The 27117-nt window shown below is 51.9% G+C and overlaps 2 protein-coding genes and 1 long non-coding RNA gene across 7 annotated transcripts; 1 reads left to right on the top strand and 2 right to left on the bottom strand.

The window, feature by feature from the left end:
- Positions 1-53: 53 nt before the first annotated feature.
- On the bottom strand, positions 54-22990 carry RTKN (rhotekin). Of its 5 annotated transcripts, none has more exons than XM_073897502.1 (15): positions 22879-22990; positions 17149-17267; positions 14712-15861; positions 12617-12791; positions 6476-6675; positions 4634-4695; positions 4464-4517; positions 4248-4365; positions 3837-4046; positions 2999-3093; positions 2789-2895; positions 2424-2552; positions 1595-1763; positions 1331-1435; positions 54-750 (listed from the first exon to the last, which is right to left on the bottom strand). In XM_073897502.1, the coding sequence occupies exons 4-15, from the start codon at positions 12686-12688 to the stop codon at positions 416-418; spliced, it is 1656 nt and encodes a 551-aa protein (XP_073753603.1). In that variant the 5' UTR covers positions 12689-12791; positions 14712-15861; positions 17149-17267; positions 22879-22990; the 3' UTR covers positions 54-415. The 5 variants fall into 5 exon arrangements, with proteins under 5 accessions (XP_073753603.1, XP_025724148.1, XP_025724146.1 ...); XM_025868363.2 differs by lacking the exon at positions 12617-12791 and having other exon boundaries at positions 14712-15572; positions 15730-15861; XM_025868361.2 differs by lacking the exon at positions 12617-12791.
- Positions 22991-23076: 86 nt separating this feature from the next.
- INO80B (INO80 complex subunit B) lies at positions 23077-26621 on the top strand. Its single transcript, XM_025868357.2, has 5 exons — positions 23077-23242; positions 23473-23665; positions 23881-23999; positions 24170-24339; positions 26002-26621. The coding sequence occupies exons 1-5, from the start codon at positions 23185-23187 to the stop codon at positions 26530-26532; spliced, it is 1071 nt and encodes a 356-aa protein (XP_025724142.1). The 5' UTR covers positions 23077-23184; the 3' UTR covers positions 26533-26621.
- On the bottom strand, positions 25308-26965 carry LOC141373596 (uncharacterized). The gene is made up of 2 exons (XR_012379768.1): positions 26828-26965; positions 25308-25686 (listed from the first exon to the last, which is right to left on the bottom strand). It is a non-coding gene; the product is annotated as an uncharacterized lncRNA (long non-coding RNA).
- Positions 26966-27117: the final 152 nt, after the last annotated feature.

The following is a 27117-nucleotide window of genomic DNA, read 5'->3' as shown; positions in this document are numbered from 1 at the left end:
GCAGGCCCAGACCAAGCAGAGAGGCAACCTGTCTTCAAGAACCAGGTGAGGGCTGCCGTTAAATAACTTTAATGGTTGATGTGAGAGTCACAAGGGAGTTGCACTCCCTCCCAAGGCTCTTCAGTGCCATCCTCAAAGCTGGTTAGTGCAGGGAGGTAGGGCAGGATTGGTTCCAGTTTTCTCCCAGGAAGGGTTTAGGGGGTCCAAGCCAGTCCCAGGAATGAGCCCCTCAGCACCTTGGCAACCACAGCCAAAGAGGGGCTTCTGCTCCCCCCGCCCCCAGCCTACCCGCAGTCCAGCAGAGGAAAGGGGGCCACACTGGCCAACCTGCTGCTGACAGCGCCGCATCCGGAGCCCAACTGCACAGCCGTCCTCTCTTCCTCTGGCCAGATCCTGTTGCCAGCATCTTTCTCTCTCATACTGGCGACTGGAGCCAAGTGCGGGGCAGGCCTTTGCTGAAGAGGCCTCTGGACCTTGGGGATCGCTGCTGCGGGAGAGGGGCAACCGAGCGGGAAGCCCCAGGGGAGTGGTCTGGGGGGACAGCGTCCAGGGAGAATGTTCGGGGTCGCCCCCAGGGCATGGGGTGGGTCCGAGCTGGGGCTGGGGCCACTGAGGCAGGTGAGCAGGGGTTAGGCAGGGCAGGCTGTTCTGTAAACATTGCTAGCCAGGGTGGGGGTGTCTCCAGCCTTGCGCCCTCCCGCTGGGCCAGGATGTCTGTCACTGCTGCGATGTCATCCAGCGGCTCAATAGCTGTGACACCAGGAAGGGGTTGAGGGGAGGGGGCCAGTCAGAGCTTAGGCCTCAGGCCTACCCAGCCCTGATCATCACCTGTCACTGTAATAGGAGGAAAGCAAAGCCCGGATCTCAGCCGAGATTGTGTTATCCTGCAGGAGAAGCCCCTCACCTGGGCCCCCTGGAGCCACGGGCTCTGATAAGACTATAGGATACAGTGTGCAGGGGGGACGGAGACGAGGGGGTGGGCAGAAGTGGGTGAAAAAAATCAAGAAAGAGGCGGAAAATGAAAGCAGTGCCAGGCAAGTGAAGGGTCGGAGGAAGAGACAGGAATCCACATGCAGAAAGGGAAACAAGAGAAGAAGAAATTAGGAAAGAAATCCATGAAATGAATCTGGCTCTTTGGGGGTTTGTTTGGAACTTTGGTGGAGATGGCTGTCAGGGCTGGAGAAGAGAAACAAGGACGGAAGGGCTGAGAGGGCCTTGGGTTCCCAGAGCTCTGCCTCAGCCTATTGCTTTCTCTGTGTCCATTATCTGTGCTCCCTTGAAGCCCCCAACCGCACTTCCCATCAGGTTCCCGTAGTGTACTTTCGCTCACCCATCTCATGGTACAAGGACCCCTGCTTGGCCAGTACTTGGGGTGGTTTCCGGGGAGCGGGGGTTTCAATCTTCATGATTTCATCACAGCACTGCTTCCACTGGCCTGAAGGGACAGCAAGGCCCGGGGTGGGAGGAGGAAGACCGAAGGGCCAGGCCATCCTCTCCCCTACCATGGTCCCTTCCACACTTTCTGGAAATAGAGGCCTTTGATAAAAATAAACCCCATCCCTCCCAAAGGTTCAAACCAGCCCCCTCCTCTTACTCATGTCAAAGAAAAGCTGCCACAGAGCCTCCATCCAGCTGTGCAGGGCTCCTCGACTCTCGGTCTGAAGGGTGTGTGTCACCTCGTCCTCCCCACAGCGGTTGCTGATGCTCAGGGTGAAGGGCCGGCCTGCAGCCTGGTCCAGCTCCCCTGCCCGCACTCGAGTCTCCTGCAGGAGAAAGGAGGGGCCTGCTTCCACCTTCACCTTGGTCACAGAAGTCAGCAGGGATATCAGGCAGGCTTGCTCATCCCTGCCTTGGGAGGAGGAGCTGGTTGGGGCTCTCATTTGCCTCCTATCGAGCAGAGCCAGAAGGAACGGCAGGAAAGGACTGGGGATGAGATAGAGCATCCTCAGTCAGGAAAGAAGAGCAGACAGAGACAGGGAAAGAGGGACTGATGAGACAAGGGAGGCACGGAGGCGAGCAGGAGTGCTGAGGCCTAATGTCCCTCAGCACTTCCATAAAAGTCGGCAGGAAAGCCAGCAAAAGGGCTCAGAAATCAAGAGGGGTCATTGGACTTGGGTTGGGAGAGAAAGCCGGGAAAGGGTGAAGAGGATGCAGACTGGAATCTGAGGGAAAAGGCGGAAAGAGCGTGAAAATCCTAAACTGACAGTGGGACCCTCTCTGTGGGACTTGGCAGGGGCTGAAGCTGGTGAGAAGAGCTTTTCCCAGCAATGCCAGTGAGAACATTCCCGGCCCTGAAGCTGGGTGTAGTGCTGTTAGAAGCAGCAGGCTAGACTTCCATCTCTCTGCACCCACCCTCCTGGGACCCGAAGGAGACGCTCCTGGGCCCTGGCACCTGGTAGCTTCACTGCCAAGGGACCCCTCACCTTGTTGATGGCAATAGTAAACAACGGCTCTTCCCCAGTGTCTGCGTCTTCGGGTTGCCGGTAACAGAAGAGGCTTGTGCCTTTCAGGACTCCATGTACTCGCGCCCAGTCCTGCAGCTCCCCAGCTTGCTGCATAAATGACTCAAGGTTTCCTGGGGGAATCACACCCCCAACACCCTTCTTCCCATCCCCCAAATGACAGTCTGCTCCTTTCTGCCCACCCTTGTGTCTGATCCTCCTGTCTTCTTGCCATAACCCTCCTTCCTCCACCCAGATCTTGATTTTTCAATAGTCCTTTGGTGCCTAGATGATCCAACGCTCCTTTGCCTTCTCCATGTTCCCTTCTACACCTCAGGGCCCCTCACCTGCACCCTGAGGGTACCATTTGCGGTAGGCTGAGTCATGCAGAGAGGCTGAGCCACCAGGCGGCAACACACGCTACCATAAAGGGGAAGCCAGGCAGGGTTCTCCTCTGGGGGACAGGAAGTGCAGGGTAAGGGTGGGGAATGAGAAGGGACCATCCAACAGCCCCTCTTACTGTCCAGCATCTCCGCCCCTCCACAACACATACTCACCATGGCTGGTGAGGGTGAGGTCGTGTGTGCGGAACCCATCTTGCACTGCCGCCAGGGTGAGCGTCGTGTGAGCCAAGAGGTGGTAACGAGGGCCACTGCAGGACAGACAGACAAGTGGGCCTCAGCCCAGCGATGGGCGTCCTCAGCGGCAGGAGCTCTGAGGGCGGAGCAGACCTGACCCGTTGTTCAGGCTGTCCCACAGAAAACTAGCTTGCCTCCCCCACAGGGGTGGGAACATTGACCGAGCTTCTGCTAAGTGCCGCATCCTATGCTTTATATGTTATCCCACTGTATTCCCACGACAGCCTTGGGAGATTGGTGGCATTGTTTTGTCAATAGATGAGACAGCTTGAGGCTTAGAGAAGTTAAGAAATTTGCCCATAATTTATAGTTGGTAGGTGGTGGAGCCGGAATTTGACCTCCTGTCTGTCCCCAAAGGCAGCAAAGACTGCCCTAAAGCATCTCAAACTGCTTCTCAGAGACCCAGTGTTTCCACTCGGTGCTTCCAGGCGCCAGTAGACAACCCCGCAGGACCCAGGCTACTTTGCTCCAACCAGGGCATTTCTTCTGTCAACATAAGATGCATTTGCTGCTGCAAAAAACCGAAGACCCCTGAACTTAGCTCTCCCTGCATTCCTCCTGGTCCTCTCGGTTGACTGGGGCCCAGCTCCAGGGCACAGGCCAAGGTGCCCCCCAGCTGTGTGGCCCCCGCTCATTCATGTAGGTCTGCATGCTGCGGCAGCAGTGCAAAGGAGGTCTGCGTTCTCAACACAGCTCAGAGGCCACCCGTAGCCAGGACATACGCAGCTGAGGGCAGTGGGGGGATATAGGGCCTTACCCCACAGCCGGGGTGGGGAGCAAAATGGGACTGCTCCCCGAACCCCCAGCACTCTCCAGTGATGCCCGGACACGCCTCCCTGAGGAGCGGCCTAGGGAGCTGCTGAGTTTGGTGGCAAGTCTCTTGGGGGCTCCCGCCAGGGCCCCCTCCTCTTCCATGCAGGCCCCATACAGCTCCAGTCGCAGTTCAAAGTCTGGCCCTGCCTCGGTGCTATAGGAGTGTGGGAGGAAGAGAGGAGGCTGGTCCTGGGGAAGTCCAGGTAGGCGTGAGGGGGTGGGTGGGGGTGGAAGATGGAGGTGGTGTACAGGACAGCTCCCCAGGTGAGGCCCGTCTTCCTTCCTCCCCTGCAGCTCCATCCAAGGACTGGAGCAGAGTGGAGAAAGGCGGGAGCCACAGGGACGAGGCACTCACAAGAGCACGTTGTTCTGAAAGGAGATGTCTGTGAGGGTCCTGTCCACCAGGATCATCTCTGTGTCCTGAATGTGTTCCCCTAGCTGCAGCAGCAGGAACACAGCCCAGCGGTGCAGGTCTGGGGACAGAGGCCCAAACTGGTAAAGACAGTGCCCCACAAGAGCCTCCAACCTCAGGTCACTCCCCTCAATTTGTCCCAGCATGTGTGGAACTCACCGCCTTTGTTCTTGAAATATTCTGTGTCCTTCCACATGAGTGGAATCCGGAGGTCTGAGGGGCAGAGGGGCAGGAAGAGATGTTGAGACAGGGCAGGAGATCTTGTGGTTGGGCAAGGAATGCCAGCCGCTGGGGGAAAGGAGGGGGAAGGGTGGTGCTTTGCTTCTTACCAGAGATGCAGACGCGGCCTCGGCAAGGGGAGCGCTCAGCAGGCGGCCCACTGTCAGAAGGCCTGTGGGCAAATCACAGCATCCTGGCCTGGCCTCTAGACATTACTCCCCTCCCCCCGCCACCCCATCCCGGTTCCCAAGGACTCTAGGACGCCTGCAGCCCAGGGCTTGGCCCCCAGGTCCCCAGCCAGGCTGAGAGGGCAGGGCTGAGGGACTGTTAGAGCTGTCGCTTGAACCCAGGGGTTTGCTGGGCTTGGGGACTCTAGAGGCACATTAGCTCACAGGCAGTACAAGCTCCAGGCTCCTCCCCCTCCAAGCACCCTCTCTGCCCATCTCCCCCAGACCCCTGTCAGGCACAAGTGAGGCTTGAGGGAACAGGTGCCTGCAGAGAGACTCCTTCTCAAGGGCTCTTCTCCACTAGACCCCAATCTCCCAAGGTTGGAGTTTGCAGACTTTCTTTTTAACAATAGGGGAGGCTGTTCTTCAACCTCTTATCACTTCTTTGCTATAGGAGGGTACTGGGTCAGTCGGAAAATCAAGAACCCAAGTAAAGAACATCTGTGTTCCATGTGCCACAAACCTCTCTCTTCCCTCCTCCTCAGCTTTGATTTCTCCTCTACCGTCCCTAGGTAGGCTGAGCCTTCCCAGTACCCCAAGTTCCTCAGCCCCCACTGCAGGGCCTCAGACACCTGGCCTTTCTCCCCTCCCCTCCCTTCAACAGGACTCATCAAGCATGTGTCTCTGCTAAGGTGACAGCCGTACAAATTCATCCAGCTTAGCCATACAAATTCATAATGCCACTAATGTAATTAGCAACTTAGTAGGACCTTAAGCTAGATGTGGCACTGATAACAATGCGTTAGTAGTCAGTGATTTGGGGTGTACTTCACTCCACACTGTGTAGGCTGTGTGGGGACTTGGGCAGGGCAGAGCCTGTTGATGGCTGCCTCTCAGGAGACAGCAAATTCACATTAGGTACTGCCCCCCCACCTGCTTGCCCGTTAGCTTTGTGGGGAAGCCACAAAGGTTATCTGCCTTCCCCTGGGGGCTTCATGGGTGAGCTCTGGAGGGCTCCCGGCAACCTCTCCTTGTGGCAGACTTCATGGCAGAGCTGGGAAGGGCATCATGCCAGTGAGTGGCTGTGACTTTCTCCCCACTCAGCCTTGTGGGGTCAAACAGGCTTATTTTGCCAGAAGCCAGTTTTCCAAATGATCAGTTTACCGAAAGTGGCCAATTCTCAGGACGATAAACTTGCCAGGTATTGTCTCCAACATTTTAGTTTTACCAGAGCATCACCTCAACCATTTCACTGCAACTTTGTCAGATCGGCAGCATCTAATGTCAGTGTAGCTGGTGTTTCACATCCAGAAGCTGACCCCTTTTAAAATACATGATCTAATTTATGTGAATGGGTAGGCATTCCTTTAAATATTTTTTTATTATTTCCTTTCTCAAGCACTGCTCGTGATGGTGCACCTCAGGTACACTATTGTCAGTCTGTGGTAAATTGGCCATCTGGTGAACTGACTTCGAGAAAATCAGCTTTCCAGAAGCCAGCCAGCCCACCTCATCAGACTACAGGCAGGGTTTAGCAAATTAGCACTTTCACGTTATAACCCCTCAGCCTGCCAGCCTTGCACCAGATACACTGGCTTTCCTGAATCCAGCCCTAGCTACTCACTAGTACACCTTTGGGCAACACACTGTGGTGATAAAACACCAAGGGGTCTCCCAGGCTTCTGATGGGGCTTCATGGGGAAGTCATCTTCAGGGTGATCCACACTCCGAACATACACACCCTGCACCACTACCCGCTGTAAGGCCTGCCTCCCCCGTGCTCACCGCCGGCCTGTCTTCCCCAGCACCTGCGCCTCCTTACGCCGCTGCAGCTCGCCCATGTAACTGAGGATGCGGCTGTTGCACACCAGCAGGCTCTTGGTGGCCTCCAGAGCCTGTTCTCTCTGGGAGCAGGCCGCCAGTAGCTTGCAGGCCCCTTCCCTCATCCGGATCTCATGGTCTAGCTTTCTCTGCAACTCTGTGTCCTAGACAGAGTGGGGAAAAGGATGAGAAGGAAATGTCAGCTGGGGACAGGCGGAAGCACCCTCCAGTGCCCAAGCGGGCTGTGGCCCAGGAGAAACTAAGAAACTTATGTTTCAAGCACCTCAACCCCAGCTGCCCAATAATAACCAGAGAAGCTTTATAAAAATACAGATGTCCTCATGCATTTGATGGTAGGAGTATAAATTCCTTCAGCGTCTTTTGAGCACAATTTGGAAAAATCTATTAAACTAGAAATATTCACATATCCTCTAATCCAGCTATTCAATATCTAGGAGCTTACCCTACAAATTTGGTTACACGTGTGAGCAAAGCCATATTCATTGCAACATTGTTTTAAAACACCAAGATTGAAAGTCCTTCATTCAGGCATTGGTTAAATAAGTTACAGCATTTCTGTGGAATATGGAATATTGCAGACATTAAAGACTGAGGTAGACATATATATGCAGATATAAAATAATCTTCAAAACGTATGAAGTGAAGGGGCGCCTGGGGGCTCAGTCGTTTAAGCATCTGACTCTTGATTCTGGCTCAGGTCATGATCTCAGGGTTCTGAGACTGAGCCCTATGTCAGGCTCTGTGCCCAGGGAGGAGTCTGCTTGGGATTCTCCCTCTGTCCTTTCCCCTGCTTGTGCTTGCACAGGCTTGCTCACTCGCTCTCTCCCTCCCTCTCTCCAAAAATAAATAAATAAATAAAAATAATGGTATGCATGCTGTAATACTGTTTTACTCTCTTTTCTCGCTTCATATATATATGAATAAAATAGAGATTGTAGGCCTGGGTGCCAAGGAATGGAAAACAGATCTATACTATTTTGATTTTTAACATATACCCTTCTTTACTACTGTACTATTGGAAATTGTGCTACCTTTTTTTTTTTTTTAGAGAGGAGAGAGAGTGGGCGGAAAGGGAGAGAGAGAATCTCAAGCAGGCTCACACCCAGTGGGGAGCCCCACGTGGGGCTGGCTCTCATAACCCTGAGATCATGACCTGAGCCAGAATCAAGAGTCAGACACTTAAACGACTGAGCCTCTCAGGCACCCCTTGTGTTACCTTTTTAAAAAATTAAATCTTCTCAGTTAAATGCATGTGCGCACGCACGTGCATACACACACACACACACACACACACACACACACACACACACACAATTACCAGGCTCTACTTCAGACTTGCATAAGAATCTCTAAGAATTAAGTGGGTGCGTTTTTTTGATAATTCCCCAAGTGATTCTGAGGTGTTGTAGTCAGGGCCAAGAACCAACTAAAAAAAATGGACCATCCTGGTCTACCCAAAGACTCAAGTGATGGGTGGGGGGGTATCTCGTTGGCAAGGGATCCGTGAAGGAGCATACCCCCTATAGAGTTCACCCATACTTCACAGAACCCTGTACACACTCCAAATTAGGGGCTCTGCCACCTGCTGACCCTCTCAGCTTGGGAAGTTGAGGACAGAGGCAAAGATTAGGGATGGGGAAGGCAGGTGGGGCAGGAGATCAGGAGGGGCTAAATAGGCTGTGCGAACGGGCGGGGGGCGGTGGTTTAGGCACTGAGAGAGGCACCAGGATTCTCGGGAACATTCACTCAGAAAGAGCCCTGGAGGTCTTGGCAGAGAGCGGAGGGCGAGAGTTCTGGTTTGACATAAAACAAACCTGGGTCTGAGTCAGTCCTGCCAGTCTTGAGAAGCTGGGAAGAGACTTATTTAAAATTTACTCAACCTCCCTAAGACTTGGTTTCTCTATCTATAAAATGAGATTGGAAATAGTCCGCACATGCTAGGGTTGTGAGGATTCAGTAAGCCAGGAATGTAAAGCACTTAGCACAGCGCCCAGCACGCAGTACACGTGACTGGTGAGGATGCTTTTTTAAAATGATGCTACTTTGGCAGAAGTAGCATTCACCCAACAAACCCTGGAGCATTCCTGTGCTGTCTGAGGGCCCACATTTAAAACCCAGCTGGGCGGTGAGAGATGCAGATGCTAATGGCTGCACCAGAAGCGCCATACCATGCTATACAGACACTCACAGGAGACAGACCCTGTCGGCTTCTGGCTGAGGCGATGGGGAAGGCTTCAGAAAGGAGGAGGAAGACTAACTGCATTACAGTGTGAGATTAGTTTGAGAGGAAGCCCAGGTGGAGGCACCAGGCTGGAAGAGGGGGGTGAATGTGATCACCCAAAACCTGTCTTCTCCCTCACACCAGCTCTCACCCTGTGCACTTGCTTCTGTCCCTGGTAGTTCCAGCCTTCAAGTCTCCAAGACCTGAACACCCTAAATTCCTGCTTCAAAAGCCTTGTGCAGCCTCCCTGCACACCCTTCCTTCACAATTTATTTCCTGGGCCACCACCAGGCTAGGCCTGACTTTCATCACCCCTCTCCCAGTTTCTCTTCCTGACCCTTCAGAAGTAGTCCAACCAGGTCCCTATGCCCCCTCCACCAGGAAGCCCTCCCAGACTACATAGCTCCCGCCACCCCTCCCCACCCCAGCCCCTTTATGTCTGTGTGCAGCAGGGTCCCACCTCAGCTAAGCTTTCCTGCTTGCCAAACCCCATCCCATTCTGCATCCAGCTTCAGCCACAAACACCAGGGTCGGATGAGAGAAGGGGGGGGAGGGTGGGGACAGAGAAGCGTGCTCAAGCCCTCTCCTGGCTAGTCTCTTTGTCCGGGCCCCAGCACTCACGGATCCTTCCCTAGCCCGGTCCATTGCACTTGAGGCACCAACGCTGGCAGCGCGCTGGGTCCCAGGAGTCACAAGTGCCCCCGCCCTGCCCGCAGCGCTCAGGGCGCTGGTGACATCAGCTCCCAACTGCCGCGAGAGCAGTCAAGGGGCTCCAGGGCGCAGGCAGTCCCTCCCTGCGCCTGGCAGGGAGGCTAGGCTCCGGGCTCAGGGCAGCAGAACCACAAGATCCAGTCGTGTGCAACATTGCCTCCCGGAGCTCCCACGTCGCCCTGGAAAGGGCTTTGGCCTTGGTGCCGCTAGAGCCGCAGGAGGCCGGAGGCCCCTCCTGCATTGCGGTTGCCCTCCAAGGTGACCCCTTGCCCAGGAGCGTGGGGGAGGGAGCAGAGTGTGTAAACTGGAAAAACTGGGGCCGTGGAAAAGTCTCTGGGCTCAGCCTGGATGAGTCGAACACCCCTGCTACCACCCCCTACCCCACTCTGGCCCCAAATCCACTCTCCCACAGCTCCAGGGAGGAGAGGGCCCTAGAAATCCTGGCTCCCACCCTTTGGGCAGAGCATTTCAGGAATCCTGGCACTGCTTCTAGATCCCTGTGTTTTGTCCCCATCTCGCCACCCCAGGGATAGCTTCTTGTCCCCCCTCCCCACCCACACACCCCTTTCTCCCAAAGGAGGCAGTGTTTTCACCAGACTCTCCTGGGAAAGAGCCCAGAGTTGGATGTCAGCAGGACTTGGGTCAAGGCCCAAGGGGCTGAAGGAGGATGAGTCATGGGCAGAAGCCCAGCACACATTAGGCCCTCCGTGGATGTCTTTTCCTGTCCCTCCCTCCCATTCTTTTCTGTCCCTGACTTACTGCTCTGCTTCTCATCACCTCTGTTCCCTTCAGAATCTCCACTGGGGCTAAATCCAAATCCTGGCTTGGGAATTTGACTAGCTGTGAGAACTTAGCCTCTGGAGACTGTTTGTAAACTGGAGAGTGTCCCATCTCCTTCATAGTATTGTTTGAGAATTAAGTGAGAAAGTCTAATCGCTACCCTGGCCTAGCACATATTTAAAAACCTTTCTCTCACTCCCACCTTCCCTTTATTTGCAGTTTAAGTTGCTTCCTCCAGAAAGTCTTCTTGGATTTACTCTGCCATGACTACCTCTCTTGCCAATCTCTGAACTGTCAGTGGATCTCTCTCTTGAGTGGGGAGTGGGGGGAGGGGACTGCTGAGTTTGGTGGAGAAAGAACACAGCATGCTCAGCCTGTACCCTAGCTGAAGGAAAGGTGACCAAAGTGAAATCTAAGCCCCCTCCTCTGTTCCAGAACTTGGATAGACCGCCAATGAAGAAAAATTACATGGCGGGGGCGGCCCACAGGAGAGCAGAGAGGATGCTGAATTTAAACATTTAAATACCTAGACCAGCTCTGTTCAATACTATCTCCTGCAATGATGGAAACATTCCACAGCCATCTTGAAATGTGGCTAGAGCAACCAAGGAATTGTTTATTTCATTTTAATTAACTAAATTATACATTTAAGTAGCCACATGTAACTAGTAACGCGGACAGTGCAGAGGAATAGGTTTTATCCCATGTGCTAATACAGGACAATAGATAGGATCAGAGTCCCAAAGGGCTCATTGAGCACCTTTCTGCATATTAGAAAAAGGTAACCCTCTCTAGGTAAACAAGTTAGATAAAGGTGTCCCCTCCCAATAGAGCCCGAAACCAGGCTGGGACTCCTGCCTCTGGCTGGCGCCCTTGTGAAGGAAACAACCTGCACAATTCGTGCCAGGGAAGCACTGAGAAAGATTTCGAGTCCACGTCTGGGCTTGCTGTCAAGAGCACCGAGGTTGACTAGCAGTGTCTACTATGGTCCAGGGAGTGGGGGCCGGGGCTGAGAGGGGCAACACTTGCAATAAATTGCCATTCCTGATCTGGACTCTTTAGAGTCCACCTATGACCTTCCTCAGCAGCAAACTCTTGCCTTGTCCAGGCAGTCACTTCCATAGCTTCCTTCACCTGCCCCCTCTCAGTAAATGACTGTATCATCCAGCTTGGCCATACCTGGGAAGCATCCCAGAGCTCTCTCTTTGCCGTGAGGCCAATCCATCCATGTCCAATCCTCATGGCCAACCCATCAACAAGCCCCGTCAGATCTACCACTACCATTTGAAATCCATCCCCTCTCTGTCTCCACCATGAGCACTTCGAACCACACCACCAGGTTCACTCCCCTAAGGCCGTAACAACTTCCTGTCTGGTGGTCTTCTGGGACCTCTCTTGTCAACTCTCCTCTCTCCCACCCGCCACACCTACCTAGCCTATTCACCACAGAAGCCATTATTTTAAACATTATTTTAAAACATTAGGTGAGTTGTTCCCCTGCTTAAAACCTTTGGGTGGGCGAACATCACACCTAGAGTAAAAGGCCTTGTGTAAGACCTTAATCTGTGCTCTGCCCATGATCTCAGCCCCAACTCCTATGTTCTAGCCACACTGGAACTGGAACACAGTCTCGTTTAAGAGCCTCTGCCCTTGCTATGCCCTCTAGTTGGAAATCCCTTCCTCCAGTCTTCACAAATCTTCATATCTTTCTGGTCTCAGCTCATGATCTCATCACAGAGGCCTTCTCTGACCTCCACACTGACTGCTGCCTTCCCTACCTCATGTGTGTTACATCCCCATTTTTATCACCATTTCACTACGGGAGATAATTTCTATGTTTGCGTGTTTATTGTGTTCCCCCAGTTGAATGGGCCTTTCCTGTCTGGTTCACTGAGGTATCATCCCATGGTCTAGGAAGGAGCTTGGCATATGGGAGCTGTTCAATAAAAGTGTTTAAGAATAAATAAATGAATAAACAGCTCCCTGCCATCAGATCCTTACATGCCGTCACAGAGTTCCCTTCCCCTTCTCTAGCAAGGCCATGTCCTTCCTGCAAACCTCTCTTACACTGAAGTCCTCTCTTCTTCCCACACCTAAAAGGACCCCTCAGGCCCAAAACACATATCCACACCCACCCACAGAGCTATCAGAAATAGGTGTAAAGACCCTTTTGCCAACATAATGCTCTGGTTGGCAGAATTGAGCATAGGTCCACACACAGCACTTAACGCAAGACATACAGGACCACCTGTCCCCTCTCCCCACTTGGAGCAGGCCCCCCCTCCCTCCTCAGCCCCGGCAGGGATGGGCAGGGCACAAACTGAGGCTGGGTTGCATGCAGAGGAGGTGTACTCTGGGGGTGGGGGCGTTACCTCCAGGCTGAGCGCCATCTGCCGAATGTAGAGCATATTCAGGTCCTCCAGGATGTGCAATCTGTCCTGCATCTCTGTGCCCCCAGTGCCCCTTCCCCTGTGGACCCCTCCAGAGGGGGGGTGCTGGGCAGGCACCGCGCTGCTCCACAATTCCTCCTCCCGCTGCTCCCCTGGTCTTGAAAGAGGTGGGCAGAGGGCAGAGGCTGCCCCTGTCCCTCTGCACTCCTGTTACACCCCTCTGACTGTGGTGACAAACCTTCCTTGCCTACCACTCACTGTTCCAGGGCCCTGGTGGGAGCCAGGCATGGGAGGAAAGGAAAGCGAGGTGAGAAAGAGCAGGGTCCCAGGAAGGGAGGCCAGCTGCAGAGGGGGCTCTGGGCACAGAGTGTCCAGTCTTGCTTTGGTGGCAGCTGTTCTCCCAGCTGTGGAAGAAAAAGGCCCTTTCATTCCGACTCTGGCCCCTCCCCAGCCCCCGCCCACATCTCGGGCCCGGCGGACAGAGAAACAGTGTGCGGGTAGGGCGTGAGGGGCAGGCACAGCTGGAAGGGGGCAGGGCAGGGACGCCTCAGGCAGGTTTTACAGAGTTGTGGGGTTTGGCAGGAGGTCCGAGCTTTCGGAGAGGGATTCTCACTCGCAGAGGGATGGAGCTGAGGACCTGCGGGGAGAGTGAGCCCAGGGAGTGGGACAAAGGGGTAAATTCGGCCCAACCCCCAGGGCCACCTCTTCCAACTTGGGGCCCTTCTCCAGCCCACCCCACCCTGGGCTCACAATTACCTCGCTTTTCCAGCAGAAGGGAGGTGTGGGAGGGAGAAAGGCAGGGGTGTGCCTGTCTGCTGCTGCCCCCGCTCCCCTCTGCGGGCCCCTTCCCTTCCAGACAGGAAACCAGCCCCGATTCCCAGCCAGCTGCAGCTTTGCCACCCCCCACCCCAACCTCCAACCCGGGCCCACGGAGTCACACTGCCCTCGGCGGCCAACGGGCCCTGCGACTCCGCCCCGGCTCCTCTGCTTCGGCCCCACAGGCCCGACTTATCCCGGGGGCGGCCCCAGCCCACAGGCCCCTCCTCCTGGTCCCCGGGCCTCGCCTCTCCCTCCCCCACGCTGGCCCCACACTGGGTTGCTGGTAAGGGACCCGACTAAGCCCCTCTCCCCCAGGTCCTCTAGCTTCTGAGTCAGAAAAGGCCCGAGACACCAGGACGTGGATGTGAAAAGGCCTTTGTTCTGGGCAGGCTGGGGGGAAAGGGCAGAAGCCAGGCCTGGAATCCCGGCCTGGAGGGAGAGGGGGGCGGGAGGAAGGCCCCCTCACTTAACCCTTTCCAGGCCCAGCAGGGTAAGAGAGCTGACCTTGGGGAGAGCCTCTTTGCTGTCGCTACTCGCCTTCTCAGTCCTAGCTCAGGCCCACACCTTTCAGCAACTCCTGGGTCTCTACCGGGAGTAACAGGTAGGGCTCGGACCGGGGAAGGGGTAGAGCGGTGGGCCGGGGGAGGAAACTGTCAGACTAGAGGCGGGACTTCAAAGTTCTGGTGTGATAAACAACCCAAATCGTTAAAAGGGACCCCCCACACACACACACACTCTCAGCCCTTCAGGGGCACACAGGAGCAGTTGGGGAGGGCTTCAGCGAAGTGGTCAGACGGGGCCTAGAAGTCCAGTTGATGATGAAGGCTGTCCCAGACGGCTGAGACAGGTTGTGACATGGGGCCGGCGGCCGGGGAAGAAGCGGGCGCCCCCGGCCGAGTCCGAGCGGACTGGGGTCCGCCTACCTGCCCATCGCCCTGAGGGGGATGCCCGGGAGGGGCCGGGTCCAGGCATATTTTGGGAATCGAGCCTGCGGACCCTTACACTGAAGCCAACCCGGAGTTTTTCCAGGCAGAGGAAAGTCATCCCAACTGGTCAGGGAGTGTCTGAGCTTTCTGAGAGGGGTCCGATGAACTTTCAGACGGTCCGCGCCTCACTTTTGAAGTCAACAACAACCGGTTTGTACCCGAACCGCGGCGTCTCCACCCCTCGGCGTGCGCGCGGGCGGGGACGGGGGGCCGAGGCAGCCTGGGCTGCGGGAGCCAGGGAAGGGGAAGGAAGGCAGGGACGTGGGGCTCACCTCGGGCGGGTCGCTGAAGAGGCTGAGTCGGAAGCGGCCGCGTTTGAACTCCATCTCCAGAGCGGAGCCCCTGGCCACGGTGACCCGGCTCCGGTGGTTTCGCGAGAACATGCTGATGGCCCCGCGCCTTTACCTGCTCGGTGCGTTCCCTGAGCCGCCTGGCTGTGTCTGGTCTCGTCCGCTTCTGTCCTTCGACGCCCGCCCGCGGGTCGGGCCGGGAATCTCTCGCAGCCCGGTTCCCAAACTCCGCCTCCGGAGACGACACCTGGGCCGGGCAGGGCGCGGCACCCTCCTTCTCCACCCCCGCCAAAGGCTCGGCTGGCCCGGCCAGTCCCGGGGCGCCAAGCAGGCCTGGCCCGACAACCCGACAGCCAGGCACCCTACACTTCTCGAGCACTGCGGGGGAGCATTATCCGGTCGCGCCCCAGTCTCAGGCGCCTCACCTGGGCAAGGGGCGGGTCCAAGGAAGCCCTGCCCCACCAGCCGCCCCCACCTGGCAAGCCGCACTCCCTCCGCGCGGAAAATCCCTTGGCCACAGGGATAGCCGCGTGGCACACTGCGGTTCTGGCTGGGCCCTGGGACCGCGCCCAGTTGCACCCCAAAGCAGCTTCCGAAGTGCTCATTTCAACTTCCTGCAGTCCCAAATGTCCCTTCTTCGTTTCCCCCTCCCGCTTTAAGTTCCCCACTCACGGCCACCTGCCCATCCACCCACTTCGTGGGGCAGTGCTTAAGCACGTCTTGGAATCCTGTTCTGTCACTTACTAAGCGTGGAGCCTTGACCCAGTCATTGAACTTTCTGAGCTTCAGTTTTTCTCATCGGTTCAATGGGGCATAGAGTGATTATCTCCATCCCTCAGGTTGCTATGAGGATTACATACGAGAATGGGTGTAAAATGCCCAGCACAGTGCTGACATAAAACAAGTGCCCCATAAGTGGAGCTCTGAAGATAAAGAAGCAGGTGCAGCACCTTGTGCCCTTGGATGGGGCACAGGCGATCTCAACTCCCTGGACCCAGACCTTAAGTGTCTTAAAAGGGTGCGTTGATCATTGACCTCAATATTGACTATTTTTCAGCTGCTGCTGGATGGCCAAGACAAGATTACCACTCAGTTTGTGCAGAAAAGGTCACTCTCCTCGCCCCCACAGAGCCTAGTGAAAGAGAAAGAAATGGCAGAATATTAGCTTGCTGACCACACTGGGGAGTCTTCTGGGGACTCCAGAACTTACTGGAGAGAACTTGAGAGACAGTGAAGCTCCTTCATAGCAGATGGGCTGGAGCCAGAGAAATATTTGCCTTTAGTTTTAGAGACATTAGAATTGTTCTGCTATGGCAAATTACTCAGTGTTCTAAGGAACCTGACTTGAAATTACTTCAGCAAAAGGAGAAATTTATTGTCTTAAGGAACTAAAATGTCCCGAGGTCAGGCTTTAGAGGTGGCTTGACCCAGGCATTCCAGGTCACAAGGATCCTGTCTCTTCCGTTCATCTAGCTCTACTTGGCTCCATGTTGGCTTTACCCTCCACAGCACAGCATTGCCAAAAATTCTGGGTCTGTATCTTTTCAGGGGAAAAGACAGCACCTGTTTCCTGAACTTCCTACACATGTCTTGGAGTCACTATAGGCCATCTGGGATCTTTTATCCAAACTTTGTAGCCAGAGGGGTGGCCTATGGCTACAGGGGGATTCTGTGTGCCAGTTAACCAGGCCTGGGTCACCTGCCCAGTCCTGAAGACCAGTTGGAACCTACTGAGCTGGGAGAGGAGAGAAGGGAGAGGTAGTTTCCCAAAAACTGTTCCAGTACTACCACCAGAAGGTGAGGGAATGGAGGCTGCACAGGAAGAACAGCAAACAGCCTTGACATAAAAATCACGTGGAGAAGGGAGTTCTTCTGGTCCGTAGGAAAGGCAGATCAAAAAATTTTACAAAATCTCTGGCCTCTGAGATAAACTTCAAAGGATGGGTGAGGAGGAGGAAGGGGAAAGGCTTTGTTTCTTTTCTTTTCCTTCCTTCCTTCCTTCCTTCCTCCCTCCCTCCCTCCCTTCCTTCCTTTCCTTCTTAGTAAACTCTACCCCCAACATGGGGCTCAAACTCATGACCCCAAGATGAAGAGTCACATGCTCCAGTGACTGAGCCAGCCAGGCCCCTTGGAATTGTTAATTCTTAAAATATCTCTTGTCACTTTTCCTAACTGTAAGCTCCCCAGGGAGGAACAGTCTGTCTTGTCCACTGCTTTATGCCCAGTGTCTGGCACATAGGAAGTACTCAGTCAACCATCAGTGAAGTAAATGAACACAGGAAATGCCTCAAGGAAACATGCAGACTTCAGAGCACCTGACTGGGATGAGCCGTGCTGTTGGACTAAAAGGGTTCATTTCAAACACTGTTTTTTTTAGCAACAGAATGTGTTTTTTTGTTTTTTCCAAATGAAATCTTACCTGGAATATGTGAAATAGAATCAGCTGCTGTGATGGAAGCAGGGCTGGAGCTCAAGCATTGTCCTCTCCACAGGCCCTCAGCTGTGGCCCACGGGCTCTCGGGAAGGGTTTGGAAGCCCCTCACAAGAAGTGGAAGAATGGAAGGCGTTCAGAAAGGAAATAGAGCTCAAGTCCTGCCTGAAAATTTGGACTCCACCTAACTGAAGATTTTGCAAAAGAAGCGGCACAGCTAGAGTTGTATTTTAGGGATTACAATCTGGCAGCCTTTTGCATAAATCAGTTGGAGGAGGTTGCGACTGGGGTCAGGGAAGCCGATGGACACTGTTGTTCATGACTGAGAGTGGAGAAACAAGGGTCAACAGTTCTGTGGATTTATTTATTTTTAAAATTAAATTCCTTTTTGAAGATACACATACAGTTAAAAAAAAAAAACACTCCTAATTGTACCATTCAAATATAAAGTAAAAAAATAAGAATAAAGGCATGCCTTGCCCACCATCAAAGGAAAGCCCTGAGACATTTGGTGCCATGGTGTACTGAAGCCCCACACAGGCTCATAAGAGACAACTGCTGAATTTTCCAGAACTATGCATTCCAGGTGTTACACAGCTTTAATTAAAAATTGAATCTAAAAACTCACAATTAAATTATATGAAAGCAAAGGCGATAAATACTCAAAACTCATCACTTTCTAATTATTTCACTGCGTTTTCCTATTATCTCTTGAGGTGATTTGCATCGATAGTATCTGTACAGTGGAAATGCTATGTAACCGTGAGCTATTGCATCTCGTCCTAAGTTCCTGTGTTCCATCATGTCACGTTTGAAATTGGGCATGGTGGGAGCAGTTAAACAACAGAAACAGGTGAACACTAAAAATCAGGGCTGGTTTTTTTTTCTTTTCCCCTGGGGAGCTTTTGTTAAAAATTTACCAGCATACCACTGGTTTGCTACATGATCTTTCCGACTTTTTCCTTTGCTTATGTATGTATCTCTGTCTCTCCAGCTATGAAGTAGATGTTTGGAAGAGGAGCCGTTGGTCACCCGGTGTTCAAATCATCTTCCTGTTTCTGCATGGTCCCCTACTGTGGACAATATTGGCAGGCTGAGGCTCTGCTCTCTTTATGGCAGCTGGAGGTCATTCCTCCTCTCTTCCACTTCTTCACAGCCCAGGGGTAAGCACTTGACCTAAGCCAACCAATTGGAATGCTCCCAACTGGACTTTGAATCTTGAACAAGTGACAACAAGACCCAGGGAGAGTTCATGATATAATTATCGCACCTGCAGTCCATGAAGGGCGGGTGGTTGTGCCAGCAGGGAAATCCTCATCAGCAGGTTACTGTGGTGTGACTAGTGTAGGCTCCGTGTAACCTCAGCCACATGTTCCTACTTCCCGGCCTCTCTTGGTTCCCACCCCTTATCAAAGCAAAGTACAAGATGAGCCCAAAACATTTTGTAGTGCTAGGAAGTAAAAAAGTCCTCAAAGCATGATGGAGATATGTCAAAAGGACACAGAAATCATCTTCAAGAAATGCCCACATTTCTTTAAGCACCAAGATAAATAATGATAGCAATGGACTACAACCCATTGACTGAAATAGGAAACCATAATGATATAAATAAATATATATGTAAAGGAACATAAAAGAAGAAAGCTCCTCTTCACAGTAGCATGCCCACTAATATATGTAGATGGAATAACGGAAGTAGAAAGATTCCATTGGCAATTATTACAGTACTGTTGATTCATACAGTATTCATCAATGGATACTAAGCCCAGTGGGTGGAGGTTTGATGGGGAACAGGATATCAGAGTAGTTTCAGAGTATTTCCCCAGAAAATAGCTCATTAATTACAAAAGTGAAAATGGTGACTTTACAGTGGAGAAAATGGCAGACACAACCTTGACCAGATGATCAAGGTTAACTTCATCAGTGGTGCCTCCTGATGTAGATACACTGAGAAGAACACAGCAGAGTCATTTTTGTGTAGTACTCCTGCCAATAATTATGAGTCAAGACAGGAGCAAACACCAGATGGATCCAGGCTGAGGAACATCCTAAGGAATCAAAGGCCTGTACTTTTTTCTTAATATTTTATTTTAAGTAATCTCTACACCCAATGTGGGGCTCGAACTTCCAACCCCGAGATCAGGAGTTGCATGCTCTATGGATTGAGCCAGCCAGGTGTCCCCAAAGGCCTGTACTTCTTAAAACTGTCAAGGTCATGAAAGATAGGGGAAGGGTAAGTAAATGTTCCACATTAAAGCAGATCAAAGAGACATGACAAGGGAATGTACTGCATGATTCTGGATTCGGATCCTGGGCTAGAAAGGAAAAGGAGACACTGGGCAGCTGATGAAACTTGAATGGGGGTCTGTGGGTTGGATGGTCATGCTCTATCAATGTTAATTTCCTGACTAGGAGGGTTGCACAAAGGTTATAGAACAGAGTACTTATTTTGAGGAAATACACAGTGATATATTTAGGGGTGAAATGGCATCATGTCTGCAACTTTGTCTCAGATTGATCAGAAAAGGAATAATGATAATGAGGGGGAGGGGTAATAGTAAATGTTAACAATTGCAGAATCTGATTTTAGGAAGCAAAAGAGTTCTCTGTATTCTTCTTGCAACTTTTCTATATGTTCGCAATTATTTCTAAATAAATTATATTTTAAAAATAAGTCTACGAACTCTTTCAGGAGAATAAAGTTCTTCCTTTTGGCCTACAAACATGCTGAAACCTCTTCCACTCTAAACAAAGCAAAAACAAAACAAAACAAAATAATGAAGCCGGAGGCTACTTGCTGTCGCCACTTCCTCCCTGCTGGGCATCAGGATGTTGAGGAAACACCACTGGGCCTGGTGTCAGGAAGCCTCTGTTGGAGGCTGGCTCTGCCACTCCCTAACTATGTGACTTTGGCCAAATCATTTAACCTCTCTGAGCCTCAGTTTCTTCATGAGGGAACAATAGTATCTCTCTTACGGAGCTGCTGTGGAGCTCAAGGGAGACAAGGGATATGAAAGCAGGTTATAAGCTATAATGTGTTTGACAAACACTAGCTGCAGGTGATCCCTCACTTCAACTCCTGATGATGCAGCACTGTTGCCTGCCAGAGGGCATCCTCTTCTAGGAGCTCAGCCCGCCCTCTGCAGGACAGTACACAAGTGATCATTAGCCTTTGTCTACCGAACAGGCTCCTGCGGTCAGTATTCCATCTCTGTCTGGGCATCCTCGCAGGCACTTCGAATTCACCCTGGGCAACACTAACTGACTTGCTTCTTTCTTATTTAACAAACCACGCTCCCTCTAAATACTTGGGCTAGAAATGCACAAGTCATTTATTAGGGGCGCCTGGGTGGCTCAGTTTGTTAAGCGGCTGCCTTTGGCTCAGGTCATGATCCCAGGGTCCTGGGATCGAGCCCCGCATCGGGCTCCCTGAGAGCCTGCTTCTCCCTCTCCCTCTGCCTGCCACTCCCCCTGCTTGTACTGTCTGTCAAATAAATTTAAAAAATCTTTTTTAAAAAAAGTCATTTATTATTTTTGTTGTTGTCATTTGCTTATTGAACATCTATTTTCCAGATACTAGGTGCTTTGCATTCTTTTTTTTTTAAGATTTTATTTATTTACTTGACAAAGAGAGACACAGCCAGAGAGGGAACACAAACGGGGGAATGGGAGAGGGAGAAGAAGGCTTCCCGTGGAGCAGGGAGCCTAATGCAGGGCTCGATCCCAGGACTCTGGGATCATGACCTGAGCTGAAGGCAGATGCTTAACGACTGAGCCACCCAGGCACCCCTGTGCTTTGCATTCTTGATTTGCTTTTTCCCCTGAAAGAGCCCTCTAAAGTAGATCCTATTTCCTTCCATCTTACAAGGCTGAAATCTAGGGTTCTGAGAGCTTAAATAACTTTTGAGTTCAAGGTTATGCAGCTAATAAATATGGAAAATGGGTTTTTATATTAGGCTTGTCTGACTCCAAAGTTCATTGTTAATCTTAATCATTATATAACATTGACTTCTTCCTGAATTCCCATGTATACTTTCACTGATTCCTTTTAATTTTGTCACTGAAATGTCTCTTAAATCAGTTCTTTCTTTGTTCATTAATGCTACCTTTTTCAGACACTGATCTTGTACATATTTAAATGTATGTATATAGGTGGTACATTTTTCTAATTATAAATGTGATATATACGGGCTGTTAAGAAAATTCATTACAGATCTAGATAGTGGAAGTTCCCCAACCCCAACAACTTTTTTTTAAGTAGGTTCCACACCCATCGTGGGGTTTGAACTCAGGACCCCAAGATCAAGAGTCACATGCTCCACTGACTGAGCCAGCCAGGGGCCCCTCTCCAACACCAGCTTCTAAAGATAACCACATTAAGGTGTAGTATATATTCCTCAATTTTTTTGGTGTATATAGGAGCATATTACACTTTTTTTAAAAAAGATTTTATTTATTTATTTGAGAGAGAGAGAATGAGAGATAGAGAGCACGAGAGGGAAGAGGGTCAGAGGGAGAAGCAGACTCCCCGCCGAGCAGGGAGCCCGATATGGGACTCGATCCTGGGACTCCAGGATCATGACCTGAGCCCAAGGCAGCCGCTCAACCAACTGAGCCACCCAGGCGCCCCAATATTACACTTTTTAAATGGCATCACATCATATTGAAACTCACCTTTCTTATTTCATATATCAGCACACACAGATCTACCTCATTGTTGTTTTTTTTTTCCCCAGAGAGAAAGAGTCCACACTCAAGAGAGCAGGGGGCCTGGGCAGAGGGAGAGAGAGAATCCCAAGCCGGCTCCACTCCAAGCGCAGAGCCTAGGAGAGCCTGATCACATGACTCAGAGATCATGACCTGAGCCATTATCAAGAACAGACCCTTAACCAACTGAGCCACGCAGGAGCCCCCCCTCTTTTTTAAAGATTTATTTATTTTAGAGAGAGAGAGAGCACGAGTGCAAGGGGCAGAGGGGAAGGGAGAGACTCTCCAGCCGACTCTGCCCTGAGCACCATGGGGGTGGCGGGGGGAGGGGGCGAACGCACACCAGGATCCAAGATCACAACCTGAGCCAAAGCAGGAGGCCCACGCTTAACTGACTGTACCACCCAGGCACCCCACCCCCTTCTTTTTTAAATTAGGTAAAATCGACACATGCTTTATACAAAGTTCAAAAGGCACAAAGGTGTATATTATGAAAAGTAAGTCTCTTTTCACCCTTGTTCCCCAGGCACCCATCAGAAATGATGCCACTTAGTTTCTTGGGTAGCATTCAGAGGCCTCATTCCTTTGAAGAGCAGCATAGCTGCCCATTGTATGGATGTACCAAATCCATGCACCAAATTATTTTGGTGTTTCGTTAGAGGGACACTTAGATTGTTTCCACCGCTATTACCCACAGGATCTAAATTCCATGTCAATCTTATCAATCACTTGTCACTCTTAACTTTTGTTAGCAGTATAGTGTTCCAGATTGTATAGATGCACCATATTCATTTATCCATTTCTCTTCTGACGAGGTTAGGCTTAAATACCGTTGCACTGCTCCTAGGGCACTTACACTATTAAGCACTTCTGCCATTTTGCCCACAATGTAGTTTCCTCCGTACTCCTCCACTGCACTGTGAGCTCCTCAAAAGCAGGGGAAAGTGTTCCTATTCATCTTTGTATCCTCATAGCCTAAAACCCCGAATTTGGTCCAGAGTATACACTCACCACGTTTGAGTGCAATAATAATTGAATCGCCCGCGCTGAGTTCTGAAATCGAGGGCGGGGAGGTGGAGCGAGGGGAAAGCCGAGCCCGCTTTGAGATGTCCCGGCCTCAGAGGGCCCGGAACCTTTGTTAGAAGCCTCATTGTTTCTCAGGGAGGGTTTTAGGCTCAGCGCGAGCCCCGCAGAAGCATGGTTGTTACGCGCCGGAAGTAGCCCGTTACTTTGCAGGAGTCGGTTTTTCCGCGGGGCGGAAAAGGCCTGTCAGCATGTGTCCCTATCATTTCCAGCCCCCTTTCCTTGCAGGACCCCATGAGTAAGCTGTGGCGGCGTGGTAGCACCTCTGGGGCTATGGAAGCCCCTGAACCCGGTAAGCGCGGGTCGATAAAGCAAGTTAGGCGTTCGCAGAAAAGGAGTGCCCTTTTTGCTCTTCCGAGCCTCCGGGGTACTTCGCTACAGGTGGGAAGGAGAAAGGCGGGGCTGTTGTTATGGTAACAGCGTGTACCGCGGGAAGAGTGGGGTCCCTTGGGGGTATTGGGTTCTTCCAGGCTTTCCCTGCCCCTCCCTCATCTACACCGTTGACAGACTCTCCTCACGCAGGGGAAGCGCTGGAATTGAGCCTGGCGGGCGCCCACGGCCATGGAGTGCACAAGAAAAAGCACAAGAAGCACAAGAAAAAACACAAGAAGAAACATCATCAGGAAGAGGAGGCTGGGCCAACGCAGCCGTCACCTGCTAAGCCCCAACTTAAACTCAAAATCAAACTGGGTGGGCAGGTCCTGGGCACCAAGAGGTGAGGCCAAGAAAGCCAAGGTTTTACTTGGGGGACTTTAGGAGCAGGCAGAGATAGAAGGAGAAGCTGGCAGGGCTTTCCAGCAGACAGAGAATGGACACTGACTTAAGGGCCCAGGTGAAGGCAGAACCCAAGACGGTGTAGGGGAATGCTGGTTGTACTACCAAGCAGGAGGAAAGAACTGCTCATCTTACACAATGGTTGCTTCTCTGCAGTGTTCCTACTTTCACTGTGATCCCTGAGGGTCCTCGCTCACCCTCCCCCCTTATGGTTGTGGACAATGAAGAGGAACCTATGGAAGGAGTCCCCCTTGAGCAGTATCGTGCCTGGCTGGGTGAGAAGAATCTGGAGGTGGGGACACTGGGTTTCTCATTATACCTGGTGAAAGGAAGAGGGTTGGTTCTGAGGAGGGTGAGAATTTTGAGTGTCTCAGTATTAACTTGGCCAAATCAGGGTTCCCCATCTGAACAATTCTACTTTTAGCTCTCCAACTTTTCTTTCCAGATGAAGACAGTAATCTGTCCCCCTCCCCACTTCGGGACCTGTCAGGGGGCTTAGGAGGTCAAGAAGAAGAGGAGGAACAGAGGTGGCTGGATGCCCTGGAGAAGGGGGAGCTTGATGACAATGGAGATCTCAAGAAGGAGATCAACGAGCGGCTGCTCACTGCTCGACAGGTGAGTTGGTTCATTCTTTGTTCGCTGGCTAAAAATATATTGAGAACTTCCTGTGTCCCAAGAATGTTGCTAGGCAGTGGGGATATCAATGGCAAAAAAAAAAGGAGAAGGTTTCTGTTTTCATGGAGCTGGTATTTGTGTGTGTGTGTGTTGGGGGGAGAGGAGTAAGTAAGTAAATAAATAATTTTGAAAAGTACAGTTTAAACAAAAATAGGATGATGAAGTAGAAAGTGGTGGGAAGAGACAACACTAGATAGGGAAGGCAGGGAAGACCTCTCTGATGAGATTACATTTCCAATACCAGACGAGCCTTTCAAGTAGAGACCAGTAGGTGCAAAGACCCTGAGAGTGCAACACGCCTAGTAGTGGCCAAGGAGAAAAATAAATGTGACTAAAGCATGAAAAGGTTGTATGCAGGAAAGTGATATATTTGATTTATATTTCAGTAGATTACTTTGGCTTCTTAGTGGAGGTAAGGAGTAGAAGCAAGACCTGCCAGGAAGCTGTTGAAGTAGTCAGGTGAGAGATGGTGGTGGCTTGAACCAAGGTGGAATTTGTGGATATGGAGGAAATCAGATGAATTCTGGATATGTTTTGGAAATAGATACTTGTTGGGAGTCAGGGAGCGGCCAGAAAAGAGGAATTAAGGCAAACCCTGAGTTTTGGGCTTGAGCAGTTATCCAGTTGATGCTATACCACTGAGATGAAAAGATTTTTTTTTTTTTTCAGGAGAAACTATATTCAGATCTTGTGTCATGTTAGAATACTTCCAAAATCAAACAGAATTATCAGTCAAATGTTTAACTAGACAGACAAGGTAAAGCTTCAGAAACAAAACAAAAAATCTGAAGCAGTTACTTCTAAAAAGCCATCCCCTTAAGTAGCATCACATACTTGTCATAAACCTGTAATTTTCCATTTTAATTTAAACACTATATTTAAAAGAAACAAAAATAGGTTGTGGGTGGTTGTTTTTTTTTAATTTGTGTAATGTGTTAGCAAATTGTTTAGCAAAATAAATCCTCCTGATTAGGAACATAACACATTTAAAGGGAGAAGAAAGATCTCAGATCCATATATACAGCAACACCACTGTAAATACACCGCATAGTCACCCTGAGATCTATTTTGTTTTCAATGCATATCAGAGTTTTCAAAAATGACAGCTTCTTGTGACTACATGCTCTCAATTTGCTCAAATGCTCTATCTGGGTGAGATGCCACTTGTTTAAGAGCAGCTTCTGACTGGCCACATCTATGGATCCACTGTTAAATCTGTATCACCTCCAGACCCTCTTTCTTCAATCATAGTATCATCCGATGACATGAAGTAAAGATCCTTTCCCACTGTTTGGAATGAGATGAAAAGATTTAAAACAGAAAACAAAACAAAACAAAAACCTCTGGAGAGGTGGTAGAGTTTTGGTACTCAGGCCAGGCAGGAAACATGAATGCTTTTCTTCTTTAGAGTCAAGGTTCTAAAGATGAAAGTCTGGAGATCTGGGAGGAGGCCGTACAAAGGCACCTGGAGAGGGTGCTCATTCCACCCCTTCTCTCAAGGCCAGTGCTCCTCAAGACCCTGCTTTCCAGATCCCCAGATCCCCTTGCCCCCGTTTGGGCAGACCTCCCCTCTCTGACATCACTCGATCTGTCTCTCCCCAGCGAGCTCTGCTGCAGAAGGCGCGGAGTCAGCCTTCCCCGATGCTGCCGCTACCTGTGGCTGCGGGCTGCCCGGCCCCGGCCCTCACCGAGGAGATGCTGCTGAAGCGCGAGGAGAGGGCGCGAAAGAGACGGCTGCAGGCGGCCCGGCGGGCGGAGGAGCACAAGAACCAGACTATCGAGCGTCTCACCAAGACTGCGGCGCCCAGCGGGCGGGGAGGCCGAGGGGCGGCGCGGGGCGAGCGACGGGGAGGGCGGGCCGTGGCCCCGGCCCCCATGGTGCGCTACAGCAGCGGGGCACAGGGTTCCACCCTTTCCTTCCCACCTGGCGTCCCCGCCCCCGCGCCAGTGTCTCAGCGGCCGTCCCCATCTGGCCCTCCTCCTCGATGCTCCGTCCCCGGCTGCCCACACCCGCGCCGCTACGCCTGCTCCCGCACGGGCCAGGCGCTCTGCAGCCTTCAGTGCTACCGCATCAACCTGCAGATGCGGCTTGGGGGACCCGAGGGCCCCGGATCCCCTCTTTTGGCTACTTAAGGCCCTGACCTAACCTGGACTCTGCGCCCTCTCCCCTGCCCCGTTTTCATTATTTTACCCCCCTTATTAAATTTCATCCGATGCCTCGACTTGTACAGAGTTGGGGAAATGGGGTATGGGCAGGCCAATGTCCCGTACACACATTTTGCCCTCACGAGAGATTGCGTCGACACCTGGGAAACAGGCCCCTAGGCCGCAAGAAGACTTGGGCGGACTTTTGGGGACACCCCCCTCCCCCGCCGCCGCCGCCGCCGCCGCCGCCGCCCCGCCTCTCCGCCTCTTCCGGTGGGATTACCTGGCTTGGTCGGGCCTTCGGCGTCATCGCTGAAAGTAGCGCTCAGGCCAATCAGCGGAGACTTTGCTTGCCCGGACGGCCGTTTATTGGCTGATTATGCAGAGCCCGTTCTGTTGTCCATATTGGCTATTGTCGCTGTCAGTCAGGGCCATGGGTCGAATCTTGCCCCACTCTTTGTCTGTGTAAGCTCTTGTCGTCTGGGAGAGTGGCGGAGGCGCTGCTGTAGATTGGTCCCTGGGAGAAACCTCTGGTCCGTTCCTATTGGCCCGTCCGCCGGCGGGCATCGCTGA

This window comes from Callorhinus ursinus, unplaced genomic scaffold (assembly GCF_003265705.2).
Source record: "Callorhinus ursinus isolate GAN/ISIS: 27379988/994484 unplaced genomic scaffold, GSC_fseal_2.0 scaffold10, whole genome shotgun sequence".
Classification (NCBI taxonomy): domain Eukaryota; kingdom Metazoa; phylum Chordata; class Mammalia; order Carnivora; family Otariidae; genus Callorhinus; species Callorhinus ursinus.
Note: the sequence above shows the minus strand (reverse complement) of the source record. Positions and strands in the feature narration are given on the sequence as shown.

Bases quoted from the DNA above. Each gene is read 5' to 3' on its own strand.
- RTKN (XM_025868361.2), bottom strand. From the start codon at position 14,822: ATGTTCTCGCGAAACCACCGGAGCCGGGTCACCGTGGCCAGGGGCTCC. The intron at 6,676-14,711 runs GTGAGCCCCACG...CACTCTGTCTAG, and splicing joins TCTTCAGCGACCCGCCCGAG to GACACAGAGTTGCAGAGAAA. The intron at 2,553-2,788 runs GTGAGGGGCCCT...TCATTTATGCAG, and splicing joins ATGGTACCCTCAGGGTGCAG to CAAGCTGGGGAGCTGCAGGA.
- INO80B (XM_025868357.2), top strand. From the start codon at position 23,185: ATGAGTAAGCTGTGGCGGCGTGGTAGCACCTCTGGGGCTATGGAAGCC. The intron at 23,243-23,472 runs GTAAGCGCGGGT...CTCCTCACGCAG, and splicing joins TATGGAAGCCCCTGAACCCG to GGGAAGCGCTGGAATTGAGC. The intron at 24,000-24,169 runs GTGAGAAGAATC...TTTTCTTTCCAG, and splicing joins GCAGTATCGTGCCTGGCTGG to ATGAAGACAGTAATCTGTCC.